Below are 11,169 nucleotides of genomic sequence, written 5' to 3' on the forward strand. Positions count from 1 at the left end.
AGGCAGGCCCCTGCCCCACCCTTGGCTGCTGGCATCACAGCGCCCCTCCCCCGCCCCCTGCTGAGAGCTGGGGTGGTGGGTTCTGGGCCCTTAGTGCATGAGCAGCCAAGCCAGCGGGCCTGGGCCTGGGCCTGGACCCCAGTGGGGCCCCTCCACCCCCCTGCCCTGGGCAAGGCCTGGTCCTGAGCATGAGCCCTCCTCCTGACGCACTGAGGTGCTCCCTCCAGAACCCCATCACCCAGTGACACAACCCCGCCACCCAGTGACGCAACCCCCAGTGACACAACCCTGCCACCCAGTGACGCAACCCCCAGTGACACAACCCCCAGTGACGCAACCCCACCACCCAATGAAGATACCGCCACCCGGTGACGCAACCCCGCCACCCAGTGAGCCATTTGCCAGTGGCAGGTTGCATGTGCCCTGACAATGTGGACAGTGTTCCGTGTGCCAGCCTGCTGTGGTGTGTGCACCCCAGGACGGCTCAACCAGGAGGGCAGCGGCTGCATGACCCTCCCTGTCACCTCGCAGGGGATGCAGCCTGCTGATAAGCTGCTGCCTGTGGCGCCCCTCTCCCGGGAGCTTGGCTTTCAGGCTCTTTGTGCCTGGGTCACATGCACGTGAAAGGAGAGCAGCCTCTGCCCTTCCCCTGTGGCTGGAAGGCACCGCCCAGGTGTGGGTGCTGAGGCTCTGGGCTCAGGCGGGGCCTGTGTAGCCACAGCCCAGCTTTCAGGGCTGGAAAGAGGCCGGACCACTCTGTTCTGTCTCAGCTTCTGGGCCTTCCTCATTCATTTGTGTCATCTCTATGCTTTTTTTTTTTTTTTTTTTTTGAGACGGAGTCTTGCTGTGTCGCCCAGGCTGGAGTGCAGTGGCACGATCTTGGCTCACTGCAAGCTCCGCCTCCCGGGTTCACACCATTCTCCTCCTGCCTCAGCCTCCCGAGTAGGTGGGACTACAGGTGCCTGCCACCATACCTGGCTAATTTTTTGTATTTTTAGTGGAGACGGGGTTTCGCCATGTTAGCCAGGATGATCTAGATCTCCTGACCTCGTGATCCACCCACCTCGGCCTCCCAAAGTGCTAGGATTACAGGCGTGAGCCACCGCGCCCGGCCTAATTTTGCTGTTTAAAAAATAAATTTTCTTTCTCCTACTAACTTTCCATCTGGGCAGAAAGCAGGGGCTGTGTGCAGTGTCAAACCTGGGGTCCATCCTTTCATGGCCTAGCTGCCCAGGCTTGAGGGTGGCAGGTCACGCGCTGCAGGCCCAGTCAGCTCCAGGCTGGCATCCCGCGGCGGAGGCACCAGAGCACTGGGTCCAGAATAGGAGCGGCCGCCCGGAGTGGAGATGTGACAACCGAACATTCCTGGTTCTTGGACAAAAAATGTGACCCTGGTCAAGTATCCTTTCCCTGTTTTCAGTTTTCTCATCTGAAAAATGTGCTTGGCGCTCCCAGAAGGGAGAGGGCTGTATCAACACCCAGCCCCCAGGCCGAGGAGGATGTGCCCCTGCCTCCCTGCGGGGCTCTGGGCTGGGAAGGCCCATCTGCTCTCAGCCCTGAGAGCCTCCTGTCACTGGGAGTCCCCGTCCCTCCTCAGATGTGGCTCAGGCAGCAGTGCCTCCTGACCCTGGGGGAGCTCTTGGAATCAGCCCTATTTTAGACAGGCTTTAGATTTGTAGAAAAATGGCAAAGATGGTGCCAAGAGCTCCGTGCAGCTCCCCCGTCCCCACATGCTGTTGCTCTGACATGAGTGTGGTACGTTCGTCACATGGAAGGAACCAGTATCAACAGAGAAATAGTGAGCGTTAAGTAATTAATAGTTAACTAAAGCCCATACCTTAGGTGTCCTTCATTTTTCCCTAACGGACTCTTTCTGCCTCAGGATCCGTCCAGGATCCCACGTGACATTCAGATGTCACGGCTCCCTCGGCCCCTCTTGGCTGTGAGTTTCTCAGACTCCTCTTGGTTTTAATGACCTTGACTGTTCTGAGGAAGCTGCCCGTCAGCTGAGATCTGTCTGATGTTTTTCTCATGGGTACAAGAAGGGACTGGGTTTGGGGAGGAAGCCCCCAGAGGCAAAGTGCCACTGTCACTTCACTGTATTGGGCACACCATCACCTGACTCACCGTGAGGCTGAGCTTGCCCCTGCTGGATTGAGGCCCCCCCTCCATGCTGTCCGCTTTGGGAGGAAGTCGCTCTGCAGCCCTGGCCTCGGGGTGGGGGTTGTGCTCCACCTCCTGGAAGACACAGCAGTGACAGAGACTGTTTGGAATCCTGCTGGGAAAGGAGCTTTGTCTCTTCTCCCCGTGTATGTGTCGCTCATGCGTCGGTGTTGGTCTGGACAGATGGATGTTTAGTTTACACACACTGTTACTTGATTTTGGTGCCGAAACTGTTCCAGCATTGGCCGCTGGGAGTTCTTGCAGTTGCCTCCAGCTCCCTTTGGCCCCATTGACGTCGGGGTCGTATTTTTAGCTCTTTCCCACTGCCGAGCACCAACAGGTAACCCAGGCGCATCTTGGACATCTCCTGCCAGTCCTGCTGTTTCTCTAGGGAGCTCTGGCCCTGGTATTGCAGGAGGTCTGAGACCCTGAGATCTGGGGCTCGGTGCGCCTGTCCCAGGATCTGGGGTTTGGCGTGCCTGGGCAGTGGGCCGTATCTCTGGGAACTGCACCTTGGTCCCGGCAGGCAGGTCTGCCCCACTGACCACCACTCTTGGACTCTGATGTGCTTTGGGCTTGAGGGGTCAGCAGGCGAGCACCAGTGGCCTGGGAGGCTGGAGGGTGGACAGCCTCTCCCTCCCAGCCTGGAGCTCTGTCTCTCACTTCTCCCCTTCCCACCTAGCGGGGAGAACATATGGCTTGGGCTGGCAGAGCTGTCCTTGTGGAACCCAAGCATTGGGTCCTTGCCCCACGGCCCCTCCCAACCCTCAGTCCCCTCAGTCCCCTCCCAACCCAGTCCCCTCAATCCCCTGTCCTGGCGCCCTCCCCTGAGGGCCTCATGCCCCTGGGGTGCGGGATGCAGAGCTGGAATCTCAGAGGCCAGGGCAGGGCCCGTGTTTGGGGTCCACGTCACTCCTGGCTGGGAAGCAGGCATCGAGCGACACTTGACCCCGGTGACCCCCACGCTCTGGACCTCCACCTCCTGTGTGCGCTTTGTGGGCGATTGTCAGGAGGGGACCCCCCACACTCTGGACCTCCGCCTCCTGTGTGCGCTTTGTGGGCGATTGTCGGGAGGGGACCCCCCACGCTCTGGACCTCCACCTCCTGTGTGCGCTTTGTGGGTGATTGTCGGGCGGGGAGTGGTGGTGACACCGCTGCTCCTGCCTGGAGGGAGTGCCGTGGGGGCTGGTGAGGGTCCACACTGGGCGGAGTTAGGCTCCAATTCCTCCTCGGCTTCCTGCTGTTAGGCCTCGTGGAGTCACGTCCGTCCCTGCTGGTGCTTGCCCTTGGCCCATGACGGTAACTGCCCAGCACTCTGTCCCCGGGGCCCTGAACTCCGGAAACCCCACTGGGAGGCTGTGCGTCCCGCCTGGGAGGATGGGGTGTGGGACACGTGGGTGGGGGACTGTCCCTGCAGTGGGGAGGGGAGGTGCCACTGGGTGCAGCTCCTCTGCTTTGGGACCTTGGGAGGCATTGGTCCCACCCCCACTGCTAGTTCATCTCTTAAAGTGAGGGTGCAGCTCCAGGGCCCGAGGTTTCCCCAACCAGGAAGGCTGTCCTGGACCCGGGCTCAGGTCTCCTGACCCCAGCACGTGGCTGCCCAGAGCCCTGGCACCAGGGGTGCACCTAGAGGAGGGGGCCCCACGCTGATGGCTTCTGCAAGGGTGGGGACCCGGGACAGCTCTGGGCAGTCAGTGAGGGAGCTGCTGCTCGGGGGTGGACACAGGAAGGGGGTCGGCTGGCCAGGGGGGCAGAGCTTCTGCATCGGGGCAACGCTGGCCCAGGAGAGGCCGTGGGGAGATGTCGTCAGCCCCGGCAGAGCCCCTGCAATGAATGGAGCTGTGGCTTTGAGCGGGCAGAGGGGACGGGAGATGCAAGGGGCTGTCATCTGCCACTGTCATCTGAGCAGGAAGGGATGGGGACTGAGTCCTTCTCCAAATCAGCGCAGAGCTAGGGTTAAAAGAAAGCGGGCGCTGAGGGCTATTTTGGGCAGACACAAAATGTCTGTCGTTCATATTTTAAGAGATCCATGAATAAAAGATGAAGTCTCCTGGCCCGAGGCTAAGTGTAGGGCTGGTCTGAGGACTCCGCGGCTCTGCCTTCCCGCCGTCGTCTGGGTCCCATCTCACTGTGTGGACGGCAGATCTGAGAAGGTGCCTGGTGTGGCCTTGCGGGTTCTCTGTTCCTTTTAAGGCCCCGGTCGCTGTCCCATGTGAACATTGGGCCAGGTGGGCGGCTGCCTTGGCCGGCTGACCACAGGGAGTGCAGGCGAGCTCCCGAAGATTCCCACGGTTAACTGAGGGTGAGAAGCTCCGCGGGCAGCCGGAGCCTGCCTGGGGTGGACGTCAGAGATGAGAGTGTCCTGGCCCGCCCGTGCCCTTAGTCAAGGCCCAGCTCGGTGGTTTGGAGATCCCAGGACTAAAGGAAATAGCCAGCAGCACTCAGGAAACCTCCTCAGTTCCTCCACCTGTCCATGGGGGACTGCAGTGCTCGTTGGCACCCCCCGCAGGTGCAGGCAGGGCAGGATCTACGGTGGGTCCACGCCCCTGTCCCCAAGTTCAGTCATCAGGAGGGCAGGTGCAGCTTCCCACTGTAGCACAGCGTGCGCCTTCTTCTAAAGAGAGGACTTGGGGACGTGTAGGCTTGGGTGGGTGACTCAGCCTTCCTGGGAAGTGGTGTGTACTGCGGGAGTGGGACCGGCTGTGCCTGCCAGGGTCCTTTGGCCCGAAGTGTGAGGTGTCTGCGTAGCCTGCCCTGGCCAGGCAGGTGGGGTGGAGACGCTGTATATCGTGAGACGTGTTCCTGGCTGACCACTCCCTCCATGTCCCATGGAGCCAGGAGGAGCTGCAGGAGTCACCAGATTCCACAGGGAGCAGCTTGGGGCTCGCGGTCACAGGACAGTCAGGCAGTTGCACTGCTTGTCCGGGGCGGTCACAGGACGGTCAGGCAGTTGCACTGCTTGTCTGGGGCGGTCACAGGACGGTCAGGCAGTTGCACTGCTCGTCCAGGTCCCGCCTCCACGGCCACAGTGCAGCTTGGAACTTGTGGTTCTGCAGTGGTTTGGTCACCTCTGGCCACCACGACGTCTGCTCTAAGAAGGGAGGAGCCAGCCTCTGCCCACGGGAAGGTGTTTAGGGGATGCTGGATGCTGACTGACGTGGCTTCTCTGTGTCCACAGCAGGGAGAGCAACAAGCCCCGGCCCTCAGAGCTCAGCCGGATGAGCGCAGCCCAGAGACAGCAGCTTCTGTGAGTGCACCTGCCCACCCTCTCCAGGGGTTCAGCTCCTATGTGCCCTCACCCCGCCCACCCTCTCCAGGGGTTCAGCTCCTGTGTGCCCTCACCCCGCCCTCTCCAGGGGTCCTGAGCGCCTCCAGCCTGCCCTCCCAGGGGTTCAGCGGCTGAGAGCCCCGCCCGTGCCTCTAGTCCCCTCCATGCTGCTCCGCTGGCTCCTGCCTGTCTGCTCCAGGGGGGCTTTTCAGTGCAGTCAGGTCCTGTGGCCCTGGGTCAAGTCCCGCCTCCCAGGAAGGCTTCCAAGGGGAGTCATGGATCTAAAATGATGGGTGGACGCAGCCCCGTCTCCGCCCCTCCCCTCCGCTGGCTGGGTGAAATCTGGATGGTATGTTTGGTTCTGTGGCTGGGCACTGCGGCCTCCAGTTAGCAGGGCTAGGACACTGATTTGCAGAAATTTGTACTCAGTTGTCCTCTTGGGTACAAAAATCTCCAGACCACGCTCTTGCCTCTTTGTAGACTCAGCTCCAGTTTCCACTGAGAGAGCCACATTTTACACCCTTGTAAGATGGTTTTAGTTAGCTACTGGAATGATTTTTTTTCTTTGTTTTTGAAATGACTTTGCTAAGGTATTTATCAGTAGGGAACATTTTGTGTCAGTTTCTACCGAGGCCCGTTGTGCCCTTCCAGTTTAGAATCTGAAGTCTGTTTTGTGAGTACGATTATGTTTAGAAGCTGGTGTCTGTTTTGTGAGTACAGTTATGTTGGGAAGGTGGTGTCGAATGGTAGCTCCAAAGATTTCTTTATTGTCTTGGCCCTTCTTCAGGGGCACCAATTATGCACTTACTGGATCTCTCTAATCTATTTGTCTTCCATCTCGTGTTCTATAATCCATTTTTACTCTAGACACTTTGTAGGGTCTAGGTGAAGTATAGATAGTATAGTAAACTGTCTTTTTTAGTTTTTTAAAAAGTTTTTATTTTTATTTTTTAGAGACAGTTCCTTGCTCTGTGGCCCAAGCTGGAGTGCAGAGGTGTGATCAAGGCTCACTGCAGCCTCCGCCTCCTGGGCTGCAGCGATCCTCCTGCCTCGGCCTCCTGAGGAGCAGGGTCTTCCCGTAGATCTTTGTGTTTGTCCTCTTTGGTTTCTGCTTCTCTGTTTATGAACTGAGTTCTTCCCAGGCCAGTCTTGTCTGGAGACAGTTTGCGAACAGCAGAGCCCTCTCCGTGTGGCCATCGTCCTGCCTGGCCTCCCTCTCCGCCTCTCCCCAGTGCACAGCCTGGTCCAGGGAGCCCCTCCCTGCCTGGACAGGGCGACGGGTTTCCCTCTCGCAGACTGTCTGTCGCCCGCACCCCTTGGTGCCCCCATGTCCTTGCAGTCGCGGCATTTTGAAGCAGCTCAGGTTAACAGGTCTCCTGGTTTCATCAAAGATCGAGTTTGGTTTCTCGCTGCTTCTGAGAGGAGAGCAGGAGGCCCCTTGTTCACTCCGTGTTTTGGAGCCAGAGGACTGTTCCCTTTCATGTCCATGGTGCTTTCTGGCGCGTGTGGACAGGGCTCAGGTGTTTGAGTGGCTTGGATCCTTCGATCCCAAGATCCCAGTGGGAAGCAAGAGTGTTCCCCTCCCTGGGTCATGCTCCCCTGGGGGCTTCATGTTGAGCATGAGCCTTGTAGCTCCTGGAGCTGGTGGTCTGTGCCCCAAGGCTGCTCCTCTGAGTACGAAACCAAGGAAGGGCTTTTCTCTCAGGTGGGAGGCCCCGTCTATGGGTCTCTGTTTACGGTTGTCCAGGATGGCATCTGGAGGCCTGGCCCAGCATGGGAGCCACACAGTGCCAGGGGCACCGAACCCGTGTCCCATAGTGTCTAAACTCAGGCGCAGGCACAGGCTCCCCCTGCAGCCCCTCCCCGTGCAGCTTCGCTTCCAAGTGTCACTGTCACGGCTCCTTTCCTTCCCCAGCTCTGACCCAGGACTCTGCCCAATGGACCACAGTGCTAAGAACCTGGCCTGGGCCTTCCCCTGGCCTCAGCTCCTCAGTTGCCCCAGGTGGGGCCTTGTTGGGTCCTGGTAGCCCCAGAGATCACTAGTGATGTCCAGGCTGTGACTGGGGCATTTCACCCTGACTTTACGGGGACAGCCCCAGCTGCCATGCTGGGGCCAGGGTGGCAGTGACAGGAGGAGGTGGTGGTTAGTGACCAGCAGAGCCCTGACCGCCTCCTGCTGTGGAGACGGCCCCAGCCCCACTGTCCTCTGTGGCTCTGGTGTGTAGGCACCCCGCCCAGGCAGTCATCCAGTGGGGTGTGAAGGAGCCTTGTCAACTGCCCAGGAAACTAGGGCCAGTGTGGTCCAGCCTTGCACAAGGCTCCGTGCACACGGGGCACACAGGCCGGAGGGGTACAGGCCCCACCTCCCCGCCACCAGGCTCAGGGCCTCTTGGCAGCTGCGGCAGAGCCCGTCTGGGGGCTGCCCCCGAGGCTTCTGTGCCTGAGAGGGGACCCAGGTCACCTTTTGTGTTCCACAGGGCAGCTCTCTGGCATGCAGCTGGCTGCTCCGGGTTTAGAGCAGGAGCTGAGTGGCCGCCGGGCTGGGTGGCGGCTGGGGTGAGCTGGTGCTGTGCTGGGTCGTCGCCGTGGCACCCATCTGGGGCTGCCGCGCCCCACTCTGCCGCAGGCCTCTGCCGGCTCAGGCTCTCGGGTCTCGGCTCTCGGCTCTCCTCCGTGTGCACCTGTTTTGGTTGCCCGTGGAGCGAGCCATCTCTTATGTAAGGTGTGAGTCTGCAGGGCTTGTGAGTCGCCGCCCCGTTTCTCAGCCTTGGCAGCAGCCCCGTCAGCCCCAGACTTGCTGGCCAGGCGACACCTCAACGGCAGACCCCACAGTGGGCACTGCCAGGGCTCTCGGATGCACGTGGCCACGAGGAGGGCCCGGGGCAGCCTCTCCCCTCCTGCCGGAAGTTTCCGAGGCCCCAGTACTCAGTCCCGTGGTGGCCCCAGGCCTCTGCCATTCATTTCGGTGTCTGACGTTTCCGGGTGTTGAGGGGCTGAGCTGTGTCAGATGCTGGGGGTGCTGAGGGGTCCGGGGGTTCCTGCCTGCTGATCTGTGGTCTCCATTCTTTCAGCGAGGAAGAAAGGACCCGGTTTCAGGAGCTGCTGGCCAGTCCGGCCTACAGAGCCAGCCCCCTGGTGGCCATCGGGCAGACGCTGGCCCGGCAGATGCAGCTGGAAGATGGCGGCCAGCTCTGACCAGGGCAGCGGGCATGCCACAACTCCTCAGGACACGTGTGGGCCAAGTAGAGAGCGCCGGCCCCTCAAGGACCATGGCCTGAGCCTGGTGGACGCCCTTCCCTCTGGTCGGTTGTGGGGCTCAATAAATGGCTCTGTGAACTTCCCCTGCACTGCCAGGGCCGTTCCCATGAGCTGCTTCCCTGATTCACAGGGCTGGGCACACCCTGGGACAGCTGCCCCTGCTCTCCTCAGGACAACAAGCCACATCTCTCCACTGGGGGCCCCAGTCCCCACGCAGTCAGGGTGGACCGTGCACTGGGTTTGTGGGGACTGCAGTTGTGGAGGCCCCAAGTCCATCCCTGAGCAGGCACTGGTGCCCCCAAGATAGTCTGCTGGCTGTGTTGGGAAGGAATTGTGCCTGGGTGTGGCCCCAGCTGTGCCACCGGCCGCCCTGATTTGCTTCAGCCTCGGTTCTTGCTGCGGCCCTGGTGGGATCCAGGAGCACTGAGGCCTGCAGGGGCTGCCGTGGGGGCTGGCTCAGGGCCTTCCCCACCTGGGGGTCTGTTTCCCTTCCAGTCTCCCCTGCCACCCTCAGTGACCAGGGACACAGATGGCCCTGGCAAGGCCCCCGGCCTGCTCCTCGCCTGTTGTCTGCACCCCGTGGGCTGCACCCCCCCACCCCACCCATTGCCCTCACCCTACCCAGCTGCTCCACACCCAGGCAGCCCACTGCCTTGCTCTGGGGGCGGAGAGCAGAGGGTCCTTCTGCAGGGAGGAGACGCGGAGTGGGCCCAGCCCTGAAGCTCTTGCTGACCCGGAAGTGAGAGAGGTCCTCCTTTGTTGCTGGAAGCCCTGGGATTTGGGGGTTGGTTTTTGGACTGTGAATCAGTGACTGATCAGTCCTTCTTTTCAGGTTGTGGAAAGCAAGGGGGTGGTGCGTCCCCAGGCCCCTGAGGCCCAGCTTGGCTCCCCCTGCCCGAGCTCCCCCCGTCCCAGGGCCCTGCAGGGCCTCGCTGGCCCATGTCCTGCAGCGGGGCTGGGCAGGCTGGATGTGGTGGTGTACCCCACTCAGAGTGTCTGGGAAGTGCAGAGCAGGACCACTCTCAGCTCCCAGGTGGGGGCCCAGCACCCTGAGCCTTCCCAGGCTGCCTGGAGTGGGGGTGGTCCCAGGGACTCCGGAGCCTCCTGGCTCCAGGGCATGTGGGTGGCCCCTATGCACAGCCCCTCTTGTTGTGAGCCCCCATGGTCCGACCTCCTCTGGCCCTGCTGCCTGCTTAGGATTCATAGCCCCAGCAGCCCCGCCAAGGCTGCCTGGTGAGTGGGTGGCCGAGGCGAGTTGGAGCCTGTGTCCCTTCTGTTCAGTGTCCTGGCCCTTCCCTGACACGAGCAGACACGGCATCCACAGAGACAGCCCGGACACCCTCCAAGGCCCCGGCCGATGGGACAGACGGGCGTACAGGAGCCATAGGCAGCAGATCCCATGCTCCCTCGGCCGGGGCTGGCTTGGCTGCCCAGCCCCAGCTCCTTAGAGAACGGGCTTCTCGCTTCAGAGGAGCTGCTCACAAACCAGTGCTCGCGACAAAACCATTCCTGTGGTGGAGCGCATGTGGAGCGAGTGTGGGGTGAGTGTGGAGGCGTGTGGGGCGCGTGTGGAGCGAGTGTGGAGTGCGTGTGGAGCGCGTGTTGGGCGCGTGTTGAGCGAGTGTTGAGTGCGTGTGGGGCGCGTGTTGAGCGAGTGTTGAGTGCGTGTGGGGCACGTGTTGAGCGAGTGTTGAGTGCGTGTGGGGCGCGTGTGGAGCGCCTGTGGAGCGTGTGTCAAGCGCGTGTCGGGAACAGCGTCCGGGATGCACAGAGCACAGCGCGGTGGGGAGGCGGCGGGGGCGGCTTCCACTTCCTCCAGCATCCCAATCCCACGGTCTGGGTTTCTTGTGAGAAACCTGGCCGGGCGCAGTGGTGCACACCTGTAGTCCCAGCACTTGGGGAGGCCAAGGCAGGCGTATCACTTGAGGCCAGGAGTTCAAGACCAGCCAACATAGTGAGACCCCATCTTGACAAAATACAAAAATTAGCCGGGCGTGGTGGTGCGTGCCTGTAGTCAGCTACTAGGGAGGCTGAGGTGGGAGGATTGCTTGAGCCTAGGAGGCCGTGGCTATAGTGAGTCAAGATTGCGCCACGGCACTCCCACCTGGGTGACAGGGTGATCCTGTCTCTAAAAATTAAAAATGTAAAAATGCTTCTTGCTTCCTGGTTTTGAAATGACTCCTGTCTGGTTGTGGCTCGCAGCCCCTCTTCTAGGGATCCTTGCGGGCTCAGGGGCCTCTAACTCCTCCCTGGGTAAGCAGCCCCCGGCGGTGCCTGAGAGTCGTGTGGAGGAGGGTGCCGTGGAAGGACAGCGACGGGTACTTGGCTGGGCAGGAGTGGCAGCAGGTGTCCCATCGGCTGAGATGGATGCAGATTGTCCCAGGAAAGTAGCCCTTGATAGTATTTGCGGGGGTGCCACCCCAGCATTCTTTGCAGGTGCAGAGCCCAACCCTCAGCTGAGGCCACAGCTGGGGCAGGGT

General features: G+C 61.0%; 1 protein-coding gene across 5 annotated transcripts in view; it reads left to right on the forward strand.

Moving 5' to 3' along the window:
* Positions 1-10,841, forward strand: part of SLX9 (SLX9 ribosome biogenesis factor) — a 40,840-nt gene extending 29,999 nt beyond the window's left edge. The window contains exons 5-8 of one of the 5 annotated variants that reach the window (XR_010111079.1): positions 1,173-1,399; positions 1,883-1,942; positions 5,342-5,410; positions 8,503-8,569. Coding sequence is in view for 4 of the 5 variants with exons in the window: in XM_063601282.1 (XP_063457352.1) it covers positions 1,173-1,389 (217 nt within the window). In the remaining variant the exon portion in view is untranslated. Of the gene's footprint in view, positions 1-1,172; positions 1,400-1,882; positions 1,943-5,341; positions 5,411-8,502 lie in introns of those variants that run through there. The other 4 variants (XM_034948155.3, XM_034948156.3, XM_063601282.1 and 1 more) reach the window with 4 other exon arrangements.
* The last annotated feature ends 328 nt before the right edge of the window (positions 10,842-11,169 follow it).

The sequence above is a fragment of the Pan paniscus genome, chromosome 22 (genome assembly GCF_029289425.2).
Source record: "Pan paniscus chromosome 22, NHGRI_mPanPan1-v2.0_pri, whole genome shotgun sequence".
Lineage (NCBI taxonomy): Eukaryota > Metazoa > Chordata > Mammalia > Primates > Hominidae > Pan > Pan paniscus.